Consider the following 25,570-nt stretch of genomic DNA (forward strand, 5'->3'; position numbering starts at 1 on the left):
TATGCGTATATACTGCTTGTAAATTAACAATATTTATTACTTATTTAGTCTACAACTACGAAGTATGTAATAAAGATTACTAAGCATTACTTAAAAAATAATTTATTTTATCAGTTGTAAGGACCGCCAATAGCATAAAAGCCTCCTCCATTTTTTGCCAACCTATTCTGTCTCTAGCTAGTCTACTCCATGTTTTTCCTTTCAAGTTTGTTATGTCATCGTCACATCTCTTTCTTGGTTTCGTCATCTCATCTTCTTCGTTTTTTTGTGTATTAGGTACAAGTTTGTGACTATTTTCGTCCATATGTCATCCTTCGTTCTCTGTACATGTCCCGCCCATTTCCCGAGGCCAGGTTTGGCAGGCGTATGTCAGGCGTGGTAGCAAGCATGCATTCATCACTTTTGTTTTTAATTTAAGTAGCAAGTTTACTTTTAAAAATTTTCTTCATAACCCAATACTTGCTACAGGTGTTCTTTATTCTACGATCTATTTCTTTGTTTGTGCAGTCGTTCATAGAGATTTGGTGGCCTAGATGCACATATTCTACACACATTTCACATTCTGTTTTGTTTGTCATGGGTTTTGTTTTGCTCATGTTTTTCTTTTTCCTTCTTCAGAGCACTTGTTTTAGATTTCTTAATTTAATGATTATAATTTAATTTTTGTCCACTTAAGTTATCCTGTGTATTTGTATATATTTGTTGTATGTTCAGTAATGGCAGCCACAACTCCTAGTTACCCTCCTGTTAATCTTAAGCAGGGCTTCTTTTGACTGTCTGCATGTTTCGATCTTGTTCCAGGAGTCGCAGTGTTGCGCGTGACTTCTTCTTGTGACCTGCGATCTTAGGTAACCTGCTGGTAGGGGAACAATGGGCTCTGGGCCGATAGCACTGCCATCTGACCCTCGGGCTAATTCGTCTGCTGCATCGTTCCCTCTTGAACTACTGTGTCCTTTGATCCATTGGAGATTAATGTTATTGATTGTCCTTACTGCATTAAGTTTGAGGTGACATTCATATATGAGGCCCGAATTAACTGTGTTGTTGTTTAGTGCCTGTAGTATTGCCATTCTGTCGGTTAGTGCGTGCCTATGCGTATATTTTCGCCTGCGGCTTTCCTAACAGTTATTGCTTGTGCTGCCTCAATTACTCCCATGCATTCGGCTTGGAAGATTGACGTGCCTATATCGATTGCTGTGCCTAACGGTTTATTTATTTTGATGTTAAGGTCCTCTGAGAAAACACCTATACCTGTTCCATGATCGGTTTTGGATCCATCTGTGTAGATCTTAAGATCTTTTTGGTTGCCGTGATTTGTGAGACCGTGCTCTCGCAGTTGTATTTTGTACTTGTCGAAAATAAACTGCTTCGGGATTAAGTCCTGCTTGGCGTCAGTGATTGGTACTTCTGCTATGAGCGTGTCCAGCACTGACGTATGCGGGGTTTCACACTTCTTCCACAGATTTAACTTACGCAGTCTAAGCGCCGTTAGTGTGGCTACTTGTTATGTGTAAATGAGTAGGGGTGTTAGATTTAGTAGGGCTTCCAGGGCAGCAGTGGGAGTAGTTCTCAGACTGCCTGTTGAGGCCATAGGAGCCAATCTTTGACAACCCTGTAGCTACTTGCATGCCGATATTTGTTTGGTTTTAGTCCACCAAACAACGGCACCGTATGTGATCATTGGTCGGATAACTGATGTGTATATCCATAGTATCATTTTAGGTGTTACCTTTTGCCAATCATCTTTTTGCACTTCCAAAAAGTAATATTGGCTCTATTAATTTTGTTATCAAGGTGTTTGTTTCAGTTTAGCTTATTATCCAGGATCACTCCTAGATATTTAACTTCAGTTGAGAGTTTTAGTTAAGTACCAAACAGTGAGGGTAAGGTGTAATCCTTTAGTGTCCATTGTTTGGTAAACATAACTAATTCTGTTTTGTTGGAATTTACAGAAAGTTCGAAGTCTTTACAAGGCTGTCTGGGTAAGGTTACACACGGTATCGGCAGATTTTCCTGAAATGAGGATTGCCAGATCGTCGGCGTAACCCAAGAAGAGATTGCAAAAGAGGTTGTTGTTAAATTTGCTTATCAAGTCGTTAATGACTAGGTTCTACAGTAGGAGTGAGTGAACCCCTCCTTGCGGGCAACCTTCCGCTACCGAGATGATATGTGAGCCATTAATTTTGATTAATCTTTCTTTCTATATGTAATCTTTGATTCTCTCGCAGCCGTCTAGGCAGGGCAGTACAGAAGAAGACAGGCAATTCCACTTCTCTACTAAGAATATATTCGCGACCTTTGTCAAAGGTTTGCCTACACGAATTCTCTTATACATCGAGATTATAGGTCTTTTTAGACCAGGGATTCCCAAAGGGGTCGACAACGACCCCCTGGGATCGATATTGAACTTAAAGCATTGCTAATCCTCACTCTGTCTTCTTCTATTGACCTAAGTCAGAATGATATAATAATTGATCTTAAAAGTATGTAATTTGGCCATGGTAACAGTCCATTTTGGAAAAGGGGGTCACTTGTCCAAAATAGTTTGGGGATCCCTGTTCTAGACACTGTAAAACGGCTATTCTATTGATTTAAAAATTAATATTACTTTATATAACTACATTACAATCATTTTATAATGCACCGAGACATTATGTAAAATGAAAAATTAATCACTCAAACTACAACAAAAATTAAAATATTTTTGGCAAGTCATGTTTATGCAATTTATCATGACGTACATAATCTAGCCATATAAATACAGCGATTGCGATTTTCATTTTTATTCAATAATCGAGCACAGTCCTACAATGCTGTATTTTTTTGTTGCCTTCGCAAGTGTACTTGCACTTTTATATTTTTATTTTACAAGGACTTTCAACTACTGGAAGGATAGAAATATACCTGGACCTAAACCGATGCCGTTTTTTGGCAATATTAAGGATTCTTTTCTGAGGCGTAAGTATCCTGCCGTAGTTTTCAAAAATGTTTACGAGGCATATCCCAATGAAAAAGTTGTTGGAGTTTACAGAATGACCACACCGTGTCTACTGCTGCGTGACTTAGACGTTATTAAGCACGTTATGATTAAAGACTTTGATCTGTTCGTCGACAGAGGAGTGGAATTCAGTAAAGAAGGACTAGGCGTTAACCTATTTCATGCTGATGGCGATACATGGAAAGTGCTGAGGAACAGATTTACACCAGTTTTTACTTCTGGTAAACTGAGAAACATGTTGTATCTCATGACTGAACGAGGTGAACACTTTGTTGAGTATGTTGACAACCTTCGTGCAAAACAACCGGAACAACCTATACATGTCCTCGTCCAGAAGTTCACGATGGCTACAATTTCAGCATGTGCCTTTGGTATGGACTTAGATGAAGATATGTACCATATATTGGATAAAATAGACAAAATGATTTTTACTCAAAGTCATACCAGGGAATTGGACATGATGTTCCCTGGCATATTGAAAAAGTTTAATGGTTCATTATTTCCCAAGTACGTAACCACGTTCTTCGATAACCTCGCACAAACTGTTGTGAAACAAAGAGGTGGACTTCCGACAAACAGAAAGGACTTTATGGATTTAATATTGGCGTTGAGACAACAAAAAACAATTGAAGGAGCGAAGAAACTGGACAGTGAAAAGCTGCGGATAGTTGAACTGACTGATAGCGTGATTGCGGCACAGGCTTTCATATTCTATGCAGCCGGATACGAGACAAGTGCCTCCACCATGACTTACTTATTTTATGAACTAGCGAAACATCCTGAGATACAAGATAAAGTCATTGCGGAAATTGACGAAGTTCTTAAACGGCACAACGGCGAAATAAACTATGACTGCTTAAATGAAATGACTTATTTGCAACAAGTATTTGATGAAACATTACGGAAATATCCAATAGTAGATCCTTTGCAACGCAACGCTCAAACGGACTACATAATCCCAGGTACTAATATTACAATCAAGAAAGGACAAACTGTACTCGTCAATGTTTCGGGTATCCATAACGATCCTAAATACTACCCCAACCCAGAGAAGTTTGATCCTGAGCGGTTTAGTCCTGAAAATGAGAAAGACAGGCATTCGTGTGCTTATTTACCGTTTGGAACTGGACCCAGGAACTGCATAGGTAAGTAAAATAAAAAAATATAAACCACACACCACACACCAAACCATATAAAATTTTCAGCCGAATTATTTACATTTTCTGGAGCCTTTAAACTACAGTACTTTGTGATAGTACCGTAACTTTTATTTTACAAAGCATATGTTTAAAAATGATAATAATCATTATGTGAAAATTAATGTTCGAGAATGATGTTAATGATAAGAATCTATTTTCTGACTATCATATTGTTTACCGTTGTTACTCCTATTGAGTTCATCAAATGTAGCTTAATTATGAATTGGTTTCAAAAAAGATTTTTTTAGAAACCACAAGGGGCCATCCATAAATTACGTCACAAGAATTTCATGATTTTATTACCCCTCCCCCGTCATATTTGTCAGGGCCACCTCTCCTCATATTTTGCTATTTTGCAAAGAAATAACAGCAACCAGCAGTGTGGTGGCATTTATCAAAGGCAGTCGTAACAACAGCACAGGGAGTGCAAAAGAAAGCAGTATACATATTAGCAAATATTTTTATTCTTAGGTACGTATACATACTTATGGATGTAGTTTGGCTTTGGACAAAAATATATGTACATAACTACATCACCAAACCACTTCCGTAGTTTGTAGGCGTCGCACCGCAATTGATATATATATATATATATATATATATATATATATAATATATTTTTTTAATGCGAGGTCACATTATTTGAGACCTCTTCCCTCTCTTTGTCACACTTCGTCGATCGCCTCACACACCGTAACGTTTAACGTAATTTACGCATGGCCCCCGACCTTAAAATATAACACACATTTTAGTTTGATTTTGTTAAAAATCACCTACGTTCGTCATCATTATGTATCGTCGACCTGAAATCAGGTCACATTTTCTTTCAATTACTGTCAACGACAATTAAGTAGTGTAATCCCATGTATAAAAATAAATTGTGTGCATTCCAGGCATGCGGTTTGCCAAGGTGCAGTCCCGAGTGTGTGTAGCCAAGTTCCTGTCCAAGTTCCGTGTAGAGCCTTCGAAAAACACACCAACGGTGTTGGAATACGATCCCATGCGTATTGTTCTGATTCCCAAGGGAGGAATTCACCTTAATATTTTACGTCGATAATTTTTTTTACAATTTTTGGAACGTCAACATTGCCTTTAACAGGTCGAATTTATACGTTCTTTGTATTTTTATTTTTGAACCATAGACGAACCATTTTTTAAGATTATAACTAGACTATATATAATATATTGTGTAATTCATTGTATAATAAATATGTTCATTATCAAGAAAATTTAATGTAGATTATATTTGCCCTTGAAACTATATCATTCTGTCTAATAGTTTAGGAGATATCGAAAGAATAAAATTACGCGGAAACGAAAAATGCTACATCGCGTCAAAATGAAAAGCACAATTTTGCTTTCTGGGCTTACGTAGGTCAAACTATATGACCTACATAAAAATGATGTATGGAGTAATTATAGATCCTTAAATTTGCTAAATAAAAATCCTTGGTGGCATATATCTATCATCTATTGATGTCTCACAATAACCATGTTATTGTGAACAAAAGTCGATTAAAATGCACACGAAAAACAGCGTCGTAAGCTTATGGCGCTATTATATTATATTCGATATGAATCCTTATCCAAATAAATATGTTTTAAGGTTAGAGTATTAAATGCAGATTACATTAGACTTTCAAACTTTACAATTCTGACCAATAGTTTGGAAGATATCAAATGATTAAAAACTACGCGCATTCGAAAAATGCTACTGCGGCGCGCGGCTGTACAAAATTAAAGGCACGCTACGATGTATTAGTTCGTTAATTTTCAATTTGTATACCGATTTTGATAATTATTTCTTTGTTTAAAGGATAAGAGGTTATCTGCTGCATTCTAAATTAGTTTTGAATTGAAGTACACACATATTAAATAGGAAAGAAGAGAACTTTCTTTAGAGTTTAGAGGGTTTTCATGACATTATTTTGCATTACTTTTTAGTGCATTTTATTTTTTTTTTATGAAGTCGGCTATTTTTACATTTTTGGTTTTTATGAATAAAAGACTTCGTTTACAAAATTCACATTGTAACGACGTTCGATTGACAGTATTATAATAGATATCAAATCGAAATTTGAAAAAAAGTTTAGCAGTTGTATTAGCGGGGACTTTTGAATTTATTCAGTTAAACATAGGGGGTGGGAGAACCTTGGGGGTATATTTTCCACAAATGAAATGCTCCATATAGAGCCACGATTTTAGGGTAGCCAATCAGTACACTAAGTAAAAATAAATCTATTCAAAAAAAAAATATCTAGTGCGTCAGTTTGAGACAGGATGAGTTTATGGCATGCAGAAAAGTCTACTTTTCAAATATCATAGCGTGTACCGGGCGTACGAGGCCCCATCGATCAGTTTTATATAACCAACTATAAGTGCGTCGCCCCTTCAACCAGCTCTTTATTATAACATTAAAACAGAGATGTAATATTATACAGATCAAGATCATTTACTTCGGTGTAATTGAACTTCTTCTGCATCCATATTGTTTTTTTTTAACTATACATTTTCATTTAGTGATTTGTTGTAACGGGTTTTTCTAGTATGTTTAAGTTAGGGTCTTTTTACGTAACGGTTTTCTATAATTTATGTTACGGTTCATACGAGTAATTTAATTTGGTAAATTTTAGTTTCGTTTTCTTTTTCTGTTACGGTTGATAATTTAGTCTGAGGTTTTTTCAGTACGGTTGGTTTTTGAATAGGTATTTTTTATTTTGTTATAACGGTTTATTTTAGTTGTATGATTTTGCTTAAAGGTGAGGTTCATCTACCCCAACCCTTTTGGCTTATTTTTTAACGTCCATTTTTACTAAGCGGTTTATGGAAGCGTCGTTACTCTTATTTTTCTACCGCCGCTTTTTATGTGACATGTCGGTTTCATAGCGTTCGGTACGATAACGACGCAACAAATCTTCAGAATCGGTGAATCAGCAGCGGAGCTACGAAATAATAACACTCAAAAAACTCTCCACGTGGTATATACCCTTTTTCGTGAGATAAAAATTCCTAAGACACAACGTCTACAAAGAAGTATCATTTCAAAAAAAATGACAGATGACGGAAAGAAACCTGCTGCTAGCGCCACCTATTTGGAATTTTTTGATCACATCTGTTGACCTTCGATAAAACATATGTTTTGTCGATTTGAGGGTTAAATTGTCTGAGGAAAAGTAGGCCTTGTATCCTCGCTTTAAATCACAACAGTCCATGGCGGGGTCGAACCCGGACGTGTAAATGTGAAACGTGGACGTATAAATGAAAATCATTTATTAAGCCAAAGTAGCTTTTTCTTAATGTTTAAGTGTTGAATTATGTTTGTTGCTCCCGTACGCTACCTTACTAAAACTTCACAAAGATTATCTCAGCACATGGCGCGGCATTCTCTCGCAGCCGTCTGGGCAATACAGAAGAAGACAAGCTTCTCCACTTCTCTATTAAGTATATATTCGCGACCTTTGTCAAAGGTTTGCCTACACGAATTCTCTTATACATCGAGTTCAAAGGTCCTTCTAGACACTGTAGAATGGCTATTCTATTGATTAAAAAAATTGTAAAGTTTAATATTACTACATTACAATCATTTTACAATGCATCCAGACGTTATGTAAAATGACAAACTAATCACTCAAACTACAACAAAAACAAAAACATTTTTGGCAAGTCATTTTTATTTTGCTATCTGTCATGACGAACATAATCTAGCCGTATATATACAGCGATCGCGGTTTTAATTTTTATTCAAGAATCGAGCACAGTCCGACAATGCTGTATTTTTTAATTACCTTCGCAAGTGTACTTACACTTTTATATTTTTATTTTACAAGGACTTTCAACTACTGGAAGGATAGAAATGTACCCGGACCTACACCGTTGCCGTTCGTTGGTAATCTTAAGGATTCTACTCTGAGGCGTAAGCATATTGCCGAAGTTTTCAAAAGTATTTACGATGCATATCCCAATGAAAAAGTGGTTGGAGTTTACAGAATGACCACACCGTGTCTACTGCTGCGTGACTTAGACGTTATTAAGCACGTTATGATTAAAGATTTTGATCTGTTCGTTGACAGAGGAGTGGAATTCAGTAAAGAAGGACTAGGCGTTAACCTATTCCATGCTGATGGCGATACATGGAAAGTCCTAAGAAGCAGATTTACACCAGTTTTTACTTCTGGTAAACTGAGGAACATGTTGTATCTCATGACTGAACGAGGTGAACAGTTTATTGAGTATGTTGACAACCTTCGTGCAAAACAACCGGAACAACCTATACATGTCCTCGTCCAGAAATTCACGATGGCTACAATTTCAGCATGTGCCTTTGGTTTGGACTTAGATGAAGATATGTACCAAATATTGGACAAAATAGATAAAATGATTTTTACTGCAAATTACAGCATTGAATTAGATATGATGTTCCCTGGCATATTGAAAAAGTTTAATGGTTCAATATTTCCTAAGTTCGTGAGCACTTTCTTCGATAACCTCGCACAAACTGTTGTGAAACAAAGAGGTGGACTTCCGACAAACAGAAAGGACTTTATGGATTTAATATTGGCGTTGAGACAACAAAAAACAATTGAAGGAACGAAGAAACTGGACAATGAAAAGCTGAGGATAGTTGAACTGACTGATAGCGTGATTGCGGCACAGGCTTTCGTGTTCTATGCGGCCGGCTACGAGACAAGCGCCTCCACTATGACGTACTTGTTTTATGAACTAGCGAAACATCCTGAGATACAAGATAAAGTCATTGCGGAAATTGACGAAGTTCTTAAACGGCACAACGGCGAAATAAACTACGACTGCTTAAATGAAATGACTTATTTGCAACAAGTATTTGATGAAACATTACGGAAATATCCAATTGTAGATCCTTTACAACGCAACGCTCAAACGGACTACATGATTCCAGGAACTAATGTTACAATCAAGAAAGGACAAACTATACTCGTCAATGCTTCGGGTATCCATTACGATCCTAAATACTACCCCAACCCTGAGAAGTTTGACCCTGAGCGGTTTAGTCCAGAAAATGAGAAAGACAGACATTCGTGTGCTTATTTACCGTTTGGAACTGGACCCAGGAACTGCATAGGTAAGTAAAAATCAATGTTAAAATTATCATCGTATTTTATTTCCAATATAAAATCAAATTATAATTTATGATTACTATGGCATATGTCAATTCCCTCCTGCTACTTGGCCTCTTTCTGAAACGGGACAATTAACGACAAGCGGTCCGTCCCCACTACGAACTTTTATTTATTAATTATTATTTAAAATTTATGTATGACCTACACATTTTACTCAATTATAATGTAGCTTTCTAATGGCAAAAGAATTTCTCAAATTGATCCAGTAGTTTTTGAGTTCATTCGTACTATACAAAATACAAATCTCTCTTCTTTATAATAATAACAGTCAATGTAGATTACGATATAATGATATTCTGCGTATATGTACATATGTATTATATAATATATTTTGTGTTTTCTAGGCATGCGGTTTGCCAAGGTGCAGTCCCGAGTATGCGTAGTCAAATTCCTGTCCAAGTTCAGAGTGGAGCCTTCTAAAAAGACTCCAATGGTGTTGGAATACGATCCCATGCGACTAGTTCTATTCCCCAAAGGAGGAATTCATTTGAATGTTTTATGTAGATAAACATTTACTTATCGTTCGAGAAATATAATGCAATTGATACCCAAAAATTAAATTTAAACATTAGTTAGTGGTGCCCGTCTGATATTGTTTTAATTTTCGAAGTAGCTGACATGTAATATATTTCGTTAGTTTGTTTTTGGTTACGTACACTCAAACGTATTACACAGAGGATCGTTAACTTAATTTTTTATATAAATTTATAATGTTTTTATATATTATGCTACTTTCCTTTTAGACATTGAAATAGAAATCTTTTTGATAAAAATGATCATATAGGTTGAAACAGTACCTTAACACAATCATTAAATATGACGTCCAAGATCCAGCTTACAAATGATACACGCGAAAATATTAATATGTTATTATTTTTATAAGTTACGGATTCTATTATATGAAAATATTGTTGTTGTTGTTGTTAATTTCCTATGTCCCCGTAGTGGGGCAGAGGGCGTCCACAGAGCGCCGCCAGCTCGCTCTATCTTGGGCTCTGCGTTTGGTCTCGAGCCATGTCAGCCCGATCGTCTTCATGTCGGCTGCCACTGAGCGCCGCCAAGTTTGTTTAGGACGACCACGTCTTCTTGTTCCTAGCAGGATCCACTCCAAGGCCTCCCTGGGAATATGACTGGGATCCCGACGAAGTGTGTGGCCAATCCATAACCACTTGCCGCGTCTTATTTGTTGACCAATCGGCTATTCTCTACTACGTGCCAGGAGTTCTTCGTTGCGGATCGTGTCTGGCCAGAAGATTCCTAGGATCTGTCGGAGGCAGCGATTGATGAAGACTTGGACCCGCTGTGTTGAAGCTTTAATAAAAATAAAATATTGTAAATATAGAAATTATTTTTATATCAAGTGTTTATAATTGAAAGGCTGAGTTATTTTCATATAGATAATAAAGTGATTTAAATAAATTTTAGAGTTTTATTAAACTAATCTAGAAAATAAATCAAAACACTTTCATTTTTGTTTGATTTCTTATTAATACCATGTAGCTTCATAGTACTCATGCGCAGTTCCCACTTTTAAGGGTTGGCAGAGCATGTTTCCTTTTTTACTCGTCTATGTCTATAGTTAATAAAACTACTTAAGTCTGTAAATAGTTATGTTGTTTTATAATGAGAAATATTCCAATAAAAAACGTATTACGGTTTCTGATAAAAAAAAAAACAAAAATTATTGATTAGAACAATATTTACATTTACATTTTAAAATTAAGTAAAAATATTAACATAGCTGATTATAAATAAAAGAAACAACAGAAAACGTTTTGCTTATAATGAAAATAATGATAAAATGAATATTTTTCTACAATCTCAAAATTAATAAATTAAAATTTGTAACTTTGGCAGAGAAAACGAAAAAGTAAAGGAAATCATCAAAAAGTATTTACTTTAAGAAAAGAAGACCTCTTTTCTTTACTTGTTTTTTAAAAAAGTTGTCTGTGTCCGTATGTCCGCAACTACGCGTTTGTTCCGAATAACCTTCGTAATGGCTGGACCGCTTTTGACCGGTAAAAGTTTATTGGAAGGTAGTTGATGTGTGCTAGAATTACTTCTGCATTTTTTCCACACTAACGAAGTCGCGGGCAACATCTAGTCCTTCTTAATTATTTCAATACCCATCTTTCTTTCGGCAATAACAACATATCTGAGGTCGTCCATTAATCACGTGTTTTTTAAACAACTTTTAACCCACCTCCCCCTCTGCACCCGCCCAAAATCACGTGGATTTTTATTACATACTAGCTTTTTCCCGCGACTCCGTCCGCGCAGAATAAAAAAAAAAAAAAAGAAAACGGGGATAAAAATTATCCTATGTCCGTTTCCTGGTTCTAAGCTACCTGCCCACCAATTTTCAGTCAAATCGATTCAGCCGTTCTTGAGTTATAAATGGTGTAACTAACACAACTTTCTTTTATATATATAGATTATTTGATAATATCATCAACATATTATGTTCAAAATATATCTTTAATAACAAATGTAATGTATTTTTTTTACATAAAACGTTAAAATCAGTCAAAAAATAAACACACGTGATATCTCAGGAAGGTGAAGTGTCGGTGGCTCTTGCAATCTGCAGGTCCTAGGTTCCAATCCCGCCATGTACAAATGTGTTTTTCCAGTTTCGATTTACATATGTACATTTATCCTACATTTTTACGGTGAAGGAAAACATCATAATGCGACCTGCACATTCAAAGACATCTGTAAAGTCACATCTAACTTAGGGTAGGCTCCGAGTGCCTGAGTGGGGACGTATTGTGAGCTGATGATGATATCTCAGGATAGCCTTCCCCGCTTTGAAGCATCACATGATTAGTGGACGATCACTCTTCTTAATTTTACTACTTATATAAAAATGTACTTTTATAAAATAGTTGACGTAAGTAACAAACATATTATGATAAATAATTGTTATCACATTTTTATTATTATAATATTTACTTAAATAGATAAATAACATAAAATTCTATGATAACAATGATATCAGATATACTTGTAAGAATTTCAAACATATTAGCGTATTAAAAGGTATTTTATGAATCTCGAAATAATGCTCGTATATGATATCATTAACAAATGATTTGGGGTAAACTGTATCTTTGTAAAATATAATAAACATTTGTACGATTACCTTTATTTTGTAAATAAAAGACGATTGGAATGTTTACTAAAACTACTTATTAAAAAAACTAGCTTTTGACCGCGACTCCGTCCGCTGGGAATAAAATAAAATTAATAACACTATGTTCTACACCTATGTCTAATTTCACCGAGATTCGTTAAGCCGTTCTAGAAATACCTTCTAACAAACATTCATCCTTCCATCCATCCATTCGTCTAAACATTCGCATTTATTATATACAAGAGAAACAACGAATTTGTTATAAAATATAATTTTCTATTCATTACCGATAAACCGACACACACATAGTCCGTCTACATTTAATTTAAACGAGAACGGATCATGAGGTCGCAGGAGTGCAAAACGCGTTCTTTATTCGTATGTAGGTACTCAATAACCTTGTCGACCAAAAGACGAGTCTCTATTTTGGTACGTGACGTTATGTTATGTATATAAAACATAATGCAATTCACGTCTATCCGCTTATGAGCAACTGAGGAAGCGAACCTGTTGACCTTCAAACGTGTTTTTCGTACGTTGTGTGTTTTGGCCAATTTTTTTACCATACGGTGAGTTAATTTCGCTAAAACATTCCATTTAAAATGATTTGAATAAATTACATGTTAAAATGTTTGAAGAAGTCTCCGTAATGTTCAATATATTACTATTATTATGTAGCTCTTTGTGTTTGTCAAACTATTTGCGTTTCTAAGCTTCTGGGCATATACATATTAATATAAAAGAATTATTCGTTTTATCACACATGTACGTGTCATAGATAACATATTTATAATGTTTTAATAACCAACGAATTATATTCGATATCCTTGGTAACAACGTTTTTGTAAACAAATTTATTATCACAAGACTTTATCAACTAACGGGGTTATCTGAGATATCAGTAAAATTAATGATATTTCATTTGAATCCAAGGCAAATTATTTCGGTTCTTATCACTGTGTACCTAAAAACAATTACAGAAGTCAAATTAAAAAATTAATTCTATTACGCAAACACTGGGAGTGTTTCTGGGTCTCCTCAGATCACTCTACTAAAATGTTACCACTGTCTTATCACAGTTTTAAGACCTGTATGGTTCAAAAATGGCTACTGCAGCGTAGCTACTTTTTTCATATCTAGAAGGCAGAAGACGAACAAGCAGACTGTGGGTGTTAAATGATCGATAACTATAGACATCTACAATTATTTAACAGCATCACGTTACAGTGAGGATATAAAGAGTTTCTTTGTATGTTTTCTATGAATCCTCTTCGTTTTTTGTTTAAGTATGGATTGTTATTTGTGCTCCATCTGATTAATGGCGTAAGTACTAACATGTTGAATGAATTAAATTCGTAAAAAGGTTTATACCAATTGTCGCAAGATGGCGCTTTAAGATATTTTTAGAATTGAATACGTGTTTCATTCCATTTGAAGATAAATGTCTGTGAAAAATGTATTTTATAATCAGAGATTCAAATTTTGTATGTAGTTATAGACAGGACATAAAACCTACTTTCTCTCAGACAGCTTTGTCTTTTTAAAATAGTCATTAGCAGCAACTTTAAATTTGTCAGTAAAGAAGTAGTTGTAGTGAATATATCGACGCTGGAAAGCATAAACGTTGTAACCCTTGAAATCGCGAATATGTTTTTCACACGTTAATAATTTCAACCATTATCAAACGATAATGATTTTATTATAGGTTAGCACAAACTACACAACATTGCTAAATACCGCATGCTTGTAGGCGTATCAGCTCACGAGTTATCATTTTTGACTCTCCTGTAAAGTTCATACTTTCGGGGTTACAGCGTTTATGCTTTCCAGCGTCGATATGGAAAGCCTAGTAGACTTTGACTAGTACTATTTCCTTAGTAGATTTAATTTAGTAACTGATCTAGAGATCACATATGGACATATTATCATAGCGGTAAAAACAATATGATTCAGCAAGTTTGAGTCATCAATTTTGCTTGTAATTACATTTAGCAGAATTATTATGATGTGTAACTGAATTGTGTTTGCCGCGTTTACTTTAACTTCGTTGTGTTTCAATTATTTTCGAATAAAACCATCTTGTTATTCCTTTTTCTCTAATGATACAGATCATAAGAACATATAATTTAATTTTTCGGCAGTGTGACGTCACGGTTACATAAGTTAAATATTCCCAGGTTGGTGCCAGCCTGAGCACTCTATAACTAGAAAGTAACGTAAGGAATTATTTTCTCATATCTTGCATTAAGATTCGGATTCCGTTAAAAACAGGTGGTAGTTTAGAAGACACATTGGAGATAGCAAAAATTTTTCAACGGTCGAAGAAGTAGTCTAAAATCGATGTAGGAAAACTTTTAAACGTTTATGATACTGAATCGAATCCGCTTTGAATAAATGAACGGTAAAATAAAATAATTTAATTAAATAGATAAGGTTGTTTTACTGCAGTCACGATTTTCCTATGGTGGTTCTTATAAATTAAATTAAATGAGATTGATGCGAAAAAAGATTGCAATATCAAAAATGATGGCAATTAAGAAAGCATATATTTTAATTTAACATAAGGAATATTTGATGTAGCCGCTAAACCTTTAACACTGACGGTGTAATGTCAACTGCGGATAGACTTTGGTGCGAGGACAGGCGCTGCGACGCCGGGCGGGGCGCCATGCACCTACAAATTTGTAGTACCGTTCTTGACATCGCTGGTTGAGCTGAAGAAGAGAGACGAACGATAACCTGACATAACCATAGATACACTCGTCTCTTTTCCTCTGGCTTTGCGGACGTCGCTGTGCAAGTATGCGTGGCGACCGCCGCGGCCGTTACCTATTCGTAGAAGCGCGGCTCGCGAGGTCGCCTACCCTCGGCGCGTCCTAGTATTCATAGGTCTACAGGGGAAGGTATCGATGCGGGTGCGCGCGCAAGCCTCGCGCCCCTCTGGTTCGATTTTCCCGTCCGGACGACGTTGGCGGCTCGTTGCATAACTCCGTGGCGGCACTCCGTGCGCGACCTCACCGCGAGCGCCCGTCGCGAGCGCGCCCCGACGCGCCCCAACGCGCCCCAACGCGCCAACACGCGTCTCGTCGCGCCCTTTACGTAACGCGCGACCATCGCGCACGGACCCCATCGCCAGCGCCAGCTCGAACGGATAAGGTTTGGAGTGATACGTTATAAGTGTACTTGGTTTTGGTTTGCGACGCTTTTGGCTTTGGTGGGAGACGGCGCGGCTGCAGTCGGCGACGGGCCGGTAGGTGTAGCCGCGGCAGCCGCAGTGCGCGCGCCCGCCCTTTGTCTCAGGACGGTGCCGGCGGCGGCGGCGGTGGCGGTGTCGGCATCGCGTGCTGAATAATTGACAGAGGCAGGCCGCTGGCCGCTATCGACCTCCTCGCGTGCTCCGTGTCCCGCGTGCCCCGCACGTTCCGTCCCGGCAAGGCCGCCGCGCTGGCTGCGCCACTCTGCCATCGCCGCCGCTGCCGTCTCCGTAAGCCTTTCACGCGCCTTTACACTGACATTTACTCATATTTGGCAAATGTATGTTTTTCTATCTAATGTCTATTTTGTGATACATGGTGTAACCAACTGAAAATTGCAAATTTTAATGTTCTATTATGAATGATTACTTACAATGATTAGTGTACAGGGACGTGTACAATTGATCGATCTCAAGGCCTCATAAAACAAAGTTATTACAACAATAACTTACACTTATTTATTGTTACATATACTTTATTATACTCTAACGCACGGTACTAAACTAATACATCTTTCTTTTGTAAAGAAATCTTTTATTCATTACGTAAAAACAGTTGAAAAAATTTCACGCTTTGAGTGTTCGTTGTTACATAACATTCAATATGAGGTAAGTAAGGTTTACATTTGTAACCCTTTGAATTTATTTTTCTGAATTCAATTAAGTAATCCGATTTTTTACTTTATTTAAAAAAGCTAGTTATGATAGAATTGTTTATTGACTGTAACGAAAAGCAACAAAAATCGATGATTATGTATCTTATTATTAATCAACGATGTGAGCGGCGATTCGAATCCAATCCGTTGCTTACCAATGCGTGTGCGTAATTTTTCACTAGAATTACCTACGTATTATTTAATTTGAATAAATAAACCAGTGGAATACTACATTGTACAGCAAAAAGTCTCAATGAATTGTTACATAAGTTTGGAATCCATGAGCCACGGTAACTGCATCCCAGACACTCCGCGGAAGAAACGACTAACTAGTCGAAAGACACCCAACTATACTGTAATAAACTTTCCTGATACATAAGTGATACTAAATTTAAAAAAAAAGCTAATTAGTACGTCCCTGGCAATGTCAACAAAGTGCCACAAAATCCTTGTCCTAACCTCTATAGATATGGGCAGATCGCTGCTTGGAAATGACAGCTTTTCCTTTGTTCCGAATTCAAAAGCGCTTGTTAATGTTATAACAGTTAATACTACCTATATTATTAGTTCGAGTTTCCAACACCGCTACTAACCGCTACTATTATCGTCCAAATGAGATAGGCACATACGTAAAATACACAAGCTGTAAAACGAAGTTTTTGTGCTTGGTCCCATGTAGCCAGAGACCAGAGTCCAGTCCAGAGTGTATTGACAAGTCTTTTATGTCAATTGTCAAACATGTCTAAGTAGATTATGCCTATTTCTAGACAGAACTAACTGCCATAATCTAGATAATCTTGTTGTATTACACCAGCAAAACATATTTATACTCCTGATAATTTTTATTAATATTTACAAAGAAATTGCTAAAAGTTTGTACGATGTCAAATAGGTCGTTTGTAGGTTGTAGGTTTTAGGTGGTTGGTTGTTCAATTGTATAAAAAAAGTTTATTTAAAGTACAAGAGGAAGAATCGATTAAATATTATTATGTGTAATATTGAAGATTATGTTTTAATTTTTTTTCCCGTTTGACGATATGTAATTTGTACTATATTGTAGCCTGTGATACCTCTAACGTTGTCGGATTCTATAAAAGATGATAATTAATGTGGGACCGGAAAAAATATAAGACTAAGTTGGTTCTTTATGATCCTTTATAAGGAAGTATCTTGTTAGATGTTAACCTCTTGTAGACTGTAATTTTCCAATGAGACGGGTTTTTATCAACGGTAAATTGATGTTTGAATACAAGAAATCGTAATTCATTTTGTAATATTTTGCTTAATAATGACATTTACAAAATTATCTCTAATCTCAATTGGAATTAAATAATAATGATATCAGAATATACTTTTATATTCTATTTTATATTATTTAATTATAATAACAATATTACATTTTTAAAGATAATAATAATAGTACGCTGTGAAAACGCCAGTAAATCTAAAATGGTTAATAAAACCTTACAAATAAAGATATAAGAAAATCATTGTATAATTTCAATTCTGCAATTCCGTCCAAAGATGTTAAAATTATATCCCTACGCACGTATTACCTACTTAAATTCAGTTGATTTTTTGTACTCATATAATGTTTCCATTACGCCGTCTTCAGTTTTCAATTTCAGTTCCTTTAGTTTTAACTGTACCCGTTTTAACAGTCATATTTCATACAGTTAAAATTGAAGTCTACATAAGATGGATTTAAGTAAAAAAATATTTTTAAAATTGAAACCACGTTCCCTGGACCGAAATCCAAGAAGAAAATAGGTCTAAAACATTTTTTATTCACTTTTACCATTTCTGAATCAGTTTTGTTCCCATTTTAAATTGAAAATTTAAAGTAAATTTATTGCACCATAATTTTTTACGCATTTTCAATATTTTTCACGTAGATTTCTAGCATTCAGCCTGTAAACTTCCACATTAAACGGGCATTTTCGCAATGCTTCCAAAGCTGTCAGGCACTACATGCGTAATACCGGTAATCTCTACCCTTGTATAAATATTACTTATGTAATCCGCTAGCGTTTTCATATTTTTAATATGAATAGTGTCCTAAATTTGGAAACATTCTCAACTTTTTCAGGGGATTTACGAAACATAAAAACTGTTAGAATTTAAAAAATACGATATTTTTTACTTTTGCTACGCATTTCAATATTCAATTTAGGGCCAGTTTTACAAAGACCAAGAAAGTCCTGAAGAAACCACTTGAAACTTATTTATTAAAAAATTTAGTCATTGGCGGTTCAAAATCTCCAAATTAGTTGTAAAACGCAGACTATTTTACCAAGAACAGTGTGTGAACAGTCGGTTAGTTTGTTTGTTACTTAGTTATCCAGCACTTTACTTGGATATTGTAAACCTGATCCTTAAATAATTGAGTCCGTTGTCGGAGTTCAGAACATGTATAATTTAATTTCGAAGAACTGTCAGTGAAATTTGTTTTCTGTCAAGTTTCAGAGTCAATAAACATGGTAAAGGATCGTTTCAGTATATTGATCCGCTTGTGTCGTTTGACCTCGGATGACATTCGTTCGATCCCAACTCTAGTGTAACTCGTCGAAATGAAATTTTATTTTAACATAAACCGTTGCCTGTGACATCGTCCGCTTAGAATATTATTTATTTTGTTGCGGATTTTGGAGTAGTTGCAGGAAAAATTAAAACAACTCTACTAACTCCTGTTGGATCCGTACATATAAATTTTCGAGATGAAATGGCCTATACGCTATTCCAGACCGTAATCTATGTTCCAAATTTCATCCAGATCTGTTTAATTGTTTTGGAATTACGAGGCCATGACCATCCATCTCATATCATCATACAACATCCATCGAAACTGTCCCATTCTCACATCACGTCACAAAATTTTAGTGCATCAAACAGAATAACGATCTATGTGATATAAAACCTTGTCATTTTAGTTAGTGATAGTTATACAGACTTAGCAATTATCATCATCATCATCAGCTCACTATACGTCTCCACCGAGGGGCTCGGAGCATACCCCAAGTTAGGGGTGACTAGGCCATAGTCAACCACGCTGGCCAAGTGCGGGTTGGTTGACTTCACACATATCATTGAATTTCTTCTCAGATATGTGCAGGTTTCATCACGGTGTTTTCCTTCACCGTAAGAAGCACCGTTAGCAATTATGCGGCACCATAATTATTTTAATGATACCTCATTTCTGCAATTCAAAACAATTCAGCATAAAATTAAAAGTGAGAGATGATGTAAGATGTGATGAGATGATCTACTAAATATAATAACATCCGGTTAACGCTTACCTTAATTGTACCAGTTTGTCCTTATACCCAATTTAGTTGAGTCCTTCAATCAAATCAACTTTAATAAATCGAAATAAGAACACGAGCTGCATTCGAAGATACTTCAAGTACAATGTGCGTCTGGCATTGGTCATTCTGGAAATAGGGATCGTAACTAAAGCATTGTTCGTTGTACATGAGCCTGTGAATCAATTATAACCAGTTGAGAAGTGATAACCAGTGTATTCCTTGAATCCGATATTACCCACTACCGCCCGCAAGTTATCTCAATAAATAATAATTCTGGTAGCGAGCCATCCCGGCCGTTATATGTATGAACTTAAAGATATAATATGGTTGGGTAGATTTCATTAATCTATCTCGGCCGACATCGACTCTGAAATAACAATAATTCGACAATATAGACATATTACACGAAAGAGAACTTTCTTATTTTCGAGGGATATTCATGACATTGTTTTTACTTACACATTTAGTTTAATTTTAATTTGATCCATTTTAACAAGAAGAATTTTGTAATAAGTTAGGTTATTAATTTAACTCTGTGAATAATAACTTTATTATTTGGCCATAACAAACCTTAACATGGGATTAAAATGGAAATTTTCAAAAAAAATAAAATAAAAGAAAACATTTTACTTTTGTTAAAAATTGCATTACTTGGATGGAAATAATTTAAAAAGAACAAATGTAATGATTGAAAATGGCATCAATATATATGTAGATGAGACGTACAGTTTTATCATTCTGCCTTAAGTTTCTAATTCAATGGGCCACTGCCCACGAATATAAATAAAAATATTTTGGCAAGACTAGCTAATACTGTTCAATAATTATAAAAAAAATCAACCACACGGACAGACCACCAGGTAACACCACACAGACAGACCACCAGGTACCACTATCTGGACCATCCATACCATCTGGATGGCTGGCATTCCACAACAGTGCGGTTCTCGCGAAATTTTTTGGAATGGTCTGTCCTCTATTCCCAAACCAGTACGACTTAGGGTCCTTCAAGAAGCGAGCATGTATCTTTCTTAAAGGCTGGCAACACATCTGAAGTTCTTCTAGTGTTGCGAATGTCCATGGGCGTCGATGATCACCTTGGTGTTCCCGCCGCTCGTTTGCCCCCTTTTCCTATAAAAAATAATCATAAATGACATTGTGACACAAGCGTATCAAAAGTCAAGGAATTATCGTTAAAAATAAATAAATTAAATGTACAAGCTATCGGTAATTCGAAGCGATTAAGAACACAAACATTATGTTGTTAACTTTAGTTCGGGCAGGCTTTATGAGTAATTTGAAAAGTACGCATTGTCCGCAGTGCCGCTAAGCTTATCTGAGCGGGAAACCTTGAGGCCGCCCTCCTCTCGCCCCGCGACCCACGAACCGCGACGCGCACCCGCCCCGCGCCTTCCCTACGCACCACCCCAACTGTAGTTTTCCTTTCCATTTCATTTTCCAACAAAAAGTTTACATTCAAACAATTCGTTGCTTTTAATTTAATGGAATATTTTTAATTAATTCCATTTCATAATTTTCCCCACTCTCCTACACTATTTATTGAAATGTTTTGTCTCAAATTTGAGTGATACAAAAGTGTAGTAAATGTGTAGTAATGAGCTTTAGAGCACATCTTAGATACAGAACAAGTACTTAACTATGGTGGCATCTATAGCGTGATATATCTTGTACAGATCACATAGTTCGTGTTCTAAATACGATGTCCATAACTCATTCAACTAAAGCACACAAAAGGCTTAGCAGAGCGTATTTCGCGATAGCTTTTTGTGACTCGCGCCTCTTGTTTTAGTGACGTTCACTTTACATAAACTGAATTTATTTTATTCGTCGTGAGTAGAGGATTTAAAAGGAACTTGATATGGTAACTAAGTCTATTCGGTGAAAAGTAAACAAAATTGTTCAATAATGTAATTAATAACATAAAAGTATATGTAATTACACAGGGTATTTTGAACCATAATTAAGGGCCACCTTTTAGAAGCAGACTTTAAATGTGCAAAAAATTTATTGTAATATCCTATTAGAAAATATAGTCAAAGTAGTTGTTATAAAATGATTCGGCCATGAATGCAATTACCCTCAGTTTTTGCAATTAAATAAAAGAGATTCATACCTGTATTTTTAATGAAACTATAGTAAAATTATTAAAGAGTATTAAATAAAAAGCTTTTTTTAAATCATTAAGTATTTGAAGTACTCATAATCACGCAAAGCTTTCCTATGCACGTGTTTTATTGCTGTTTGAAATTTTCAGGACGTTTTGAAATGTAAAATTACATTGAAAGGTTTGTATGTGAATTGTTACCAAGAAGATTAATTGGGGATAACGTATGGAGATATGTATTTTCAAATTATAACAGAAGTAGTTTAATTAAAAAATGTTGTATTGTCTTTTTCATTATTATCAAGTTGTTAAATACATTGCATAAATCAACACAAGAAAATGTTGTAAAATGAAAAGCGATTGACACGTCCTCTAGCTAGGATTTCTATTAACTTTGTCAGGGAACACTTTAGAAGCGTTTGAATGTGTAACTGTAACCATATCATCGTTCAGATACTGTATACGAATCACACTAAAGATTACTAAAACGGAAGCTAGTTTTTTTTTAAACTATAGTGGCATTTTTAGTGTAAAAATAAACCTCGCCAGTATTTTTATACAATTAAGCAAGTACGACTTGTAACCTTGAAACATATATAAAAGAAATATTTAGTTATTTATTAAGTTAGATCTTTTGACATATTTGCTGGCAATGTATCGCGATCGTGGGAAATAAGTAGGCTTCGTGCTTTCATTCGCTTTTGTGTGGACTTCAAGCGTGTTGCGGTTGGCACGGTTTGAAACTAGGTCACGCTGTAGGCGCCAGGTGTAGGTACAGATATGGGACCTACAGACGTATGTGCCGTGAATAGCCACGCTCTTTACCTATTGATCCCCTGTCCATTTCGTGTCAACCTTATGTGAATGTATTTTTATGTGAAAAAAGAACTGTTGTCGCTCTATGTTTTTGGAATAACTGATATAATCAATTATAAATGTGGTTAATTCCTTACTTTTACCCTCGACTTTCGGTAATTATTAACAATGATAGCCAATATTAATAAGTTTCAGTTAATCGCATTTAAAGCCTGAGCAACAAAATAAAAACCCTATAATGAGACGATAATCTCCATTGATATTGCATAACTTTACATGTCAATGCATCATCATTATCATTTCCCTGGCATTATTCTACCACGTGGAGTCGGGTCATATGGTTATATTGCATTTAATCAACATTTGTTTGTATATAATAACACTTGTAAGGCATCTTTATTGTCATAATGTTTAAATAGAAACATATAAGGTATCAAAACTGAAAGATTCTTATTTTATCCTATTTGTGAAACCTCTCTCGCAATAAGGCCATCTATTTAAGAACTATCGTGGTGCATATTTTTGCTGCTAAGAGCATATTCGTTGCCTATAATCATCAAACTCCAACAATTTTATTTCCCCAAAATAAAACTCCAACAATTTGATGGCTGTAAATGATATAAACTTTTACGAATAATTTTGTTCAAAGCGTTATTAATTCTTCATCGTAATTCACTAATGATCGAAATATGCTAAGTGTTTTATGCAATCAAAAACCAATTAAGCATTAAAATAAAATACACCGAAATCTAATTGACAACGGGTTATTGAAAACTTTTTTTATCATTCTCTATCGATCATGCAAATGCCGTAATTAGTTTTGTATGTGTTTCAAACGAATTGAAAGAATGTAGATCAGCCATTTGCAGCAGTTATGTATATTGAATATTTTGCTGTGAGTTTCCACTTCTGAAACATACGTACATCAACGTTATTGTTTCCGTTTTTTTAAGGCGAATAAGAGTTAACGATATGAAATTCACGCGTTCCTAAGGGCTCATTTAGACAAAAGCCGGAATTGTACGAACTATGCTCGGCAGTTACTTCAGAGCGAGACAAACATATGTATTTCCCATAGGTTTGTCTCGCTTTGAAGCGACTGCCGAGCGTTGTTCGTACGATTCCGAATTATGTCTAAATGAACCTTAACAGTCGTGTTACTGACAGTACTGTTATCGAACTGCCAAAAGAAACGATTGTTTACTAATTCCTGGCTATTTTACAAAGTAACAAAGGTAATTCCTTCACAGTTAAAAATGAAAAAATGTTGAAGCTTATAATATGAAAAGCTCAATAATTATGTAATGTCTCCAGCTTACTTTCAAAGTTGAGCATAACTGTAAACGCCACAACTATTCAACGGTCAGTATCGATTTTAGTATTTACGTCCATAGACAGAATTGTTCTCTATATTTAACCACCAGATATTTTGGTATTAGTCGAATTATAGCTTTATTTTTGGTTTAAACTTTCCTACTATATTAATAATTCTAATATTATTATATAATAACTATACAGTACTTATCACAGTGCAAACATTATGCGGTCGCGGTAGGTAAAATTTCGTCCGTTATCTAATCCTTTATCGATCATTATCAAGTTTATCGCTCTTAACTTATCCGAAAAAACTAGGCTTCTGACTAAAAACTTTAAAATCAGTCAATCCTAAACAACAAAAATGTAAGTTTCAGACAGTTACAATGGATTTAACGTAATGCATGTCTAAAAACATACACATCTACTAAATTAAGAAAGCAACGCTTAATGTACTCTATTGCACAATGCAGATGCATTAATAGAATAGATCACTCTGCTATGCATTATTATATTTGGCTCTGAATAGTGAATAGAGTGCATTCAGCGAAAAGAAATACCAAATATGAAATCGAAGTTTATCAGTTGTGGCATAATCAAGCTAGTTGATGTAGCAGGCCGTAGTGCAAGTGGTGTTCGTGTATCTACTGACGAGCCTCTGACCCGGTCACCGCAGGAATCGATCGCGCGACCTGTACACGTTCTAAACTACCAGCCCCTTCAAGCTTGTACCTACTCGTTGATCAGATTACAAGTAAATTTGCATAGTTTAAATTTGTTTTTTTTTACTATTGTGGCAAACGATCAAAAGGTCAACAGATTTTGCTGAAGTAGCGAAGTGGCAACTGCAAAGTTGCGGATGTATTACCTATTTACACTGAACAGAGAAGTGAGTTTCAGTGAATAGAAAGTGGGTATTTTCTCTTTCTGTACGTCACTTCCCCAGTCGAATCCATTCACTATCTTTTTGTTACAAACGGGTGGAAATGGGAAGAAGACTTCAGTGAATTTCTTATCATGCAATGATTATTAAAAATCTTCTAATAGGTGATTTGATTTCACTTTATACATTCCTTTTTATTTTAGAAAGTGTGTTCACCTCATGTCATTAATTTGTAACTTCGCGCAGTCTTTTAGTACATTTAAAGGGATTTTTTAAAAATCCTAGATAGGATTACTGCCGCGGCCATTTAATGATCACTGAGGGCGTCTCTAAGTGTAAGTTTAGTTTGAAAAATCTACAATAAAGAGCAATGTCAAGTGAAAGGTTTATCGTTTTTGTTTAGTTTAGGCTGTGCGGCTGGAGTTGTGCTACAGATGCGCCGAGCGTGGAGCGAGGAGCGAGCGCGGCCCGCAGCCAAAGCGGCCCCCGTCCGGCGCGCTCTCTGAACACACCGCAACACGTATCTATTAGACGGTTAATTGCGTTCTTTAATTACATTTCTACTTGGATAATGGGTATCAAATAAAAGAATTTGATTAATAGTACAATGTAAAATCCAATTTAAAACATTAATTAAAAACTTTGAACTTAATTGCTTAAAGTAGAAATTGACTTTAAAAATATGTGCGGTATCATGAGAATACGTAGCCCGTTACTCTGTAGCTGCGT

At 35.6% G+C, this 25,570-nt stretch overlaps 3 protein-coding genes across 29 annotated transcripts in view; all 3 read left to right on the top strand.

The window, feature by feature from the left end:
- Positions 1-2,801: 2,801 nt before the first annotated feature.
- LOC106711235 (cytochrome P450 6B5) lies at positions 2,802-5,362 on the top strand. Its single transcript, XM_045682978.1, has 2 exons — positions 2,802-4,143; positions 5,091-5,362. The coding sequence occupies exons 1-2, from the start codon at positions 2,811-2,813 to the stop codon at positions 5,252-5,254; spliced, it is 1,497 nt and encodes a 498-aa protein (XP_045538934.1). The 5' UTR covers positions 2,802-2,810; the 3' UTR covers positions 5,255-5,362.
- Positions 5,363-7,947: 2,585 nt separating this feature from the next.
- On the top strand, positions 7,948-9,942 carry LOC106711233 (cytochrome P450 6B5). Its single transcript, XM_045682743.1, has 2 exons — positions 7,948-9,295; positions 9,698-9,942. Exons 1-2 carry the CDS (start codon positions 7,963-7,965, stop codon positions 9,859-9,861), a joined length of 1,497 nt encoding a protein of 498 aa, XP_045538699.1. The 5' UTR covers positions 7,948-7,962; the 3' UTR covers positions 9,862-9,942.
- Positions 9,943-15,545: 5,603 nt separating this feature from the next.
- The window catches only part of LOC106710033 (sodium channel protein para), a 38,864-nt gene continuing 28,839 nt past the window's right edge, over positions 15,546-25,570 (top strand). For all 27 annotated transcript variants that reach the window (XM_045682928.1, XM_045682933.1, XM_045682927.1 and 24 more), the window contains exons 1-2: positions 15,546-15,645; positions 25,245-25,375. The gene's annotated coding sequence lies outside the window, so the exon portion shown is untranslated. The remainder of the gene's footprint in view (positions 15,646-25,244; positions 25,376-25,570) is intronic.

This window comes from Papilio machaon, chromosome 20 (genome assembly GCF_912999745.1).
Source record: "Papilio machaon chromosome 20, ilPapMach1.1, whole genome shotgun sequence".
In the NCBI taxonomy this organism is placed as follows: domain Eukaryota; kingdom Metazoa; phylum Arthropoda; class Insecta; order Lepidoptera; family Papilionidae; genus Papilio; species Papilio machaon.

Bases quoted from the DNA above. Each gene is read 5' to 3' on its own strand.
- LOC106711235 (XM_045682978.1), top strand. From the start codon at position 2,811: ATGCTGTATTTTTTTGTTGCCTTCGCAAGTGTACTTGCACTTTTATAT. The intron at 4,144-5,090 runs GTAAGTAAAATA...TGTGCATTCCAG, and splicing joins TGGACCCAGGAACTGCATAG to GCATGCGGTTTGCCAAGGTG.
- LOC106711233 (XM_045682743.1), top strand. From the start codon at position 7,963: ATGCTGTATTTTTTAATTACCTTCGCAAGTGTACTTACACTTTTATAT. The intron at 9,296-9,697 runs GTAAGTAAAAAT...TGTGTTTTCTAG, and splicing joins TGGACCCAGGAACTGCATAG to GCATGCGGTTTGCCAAGGTG.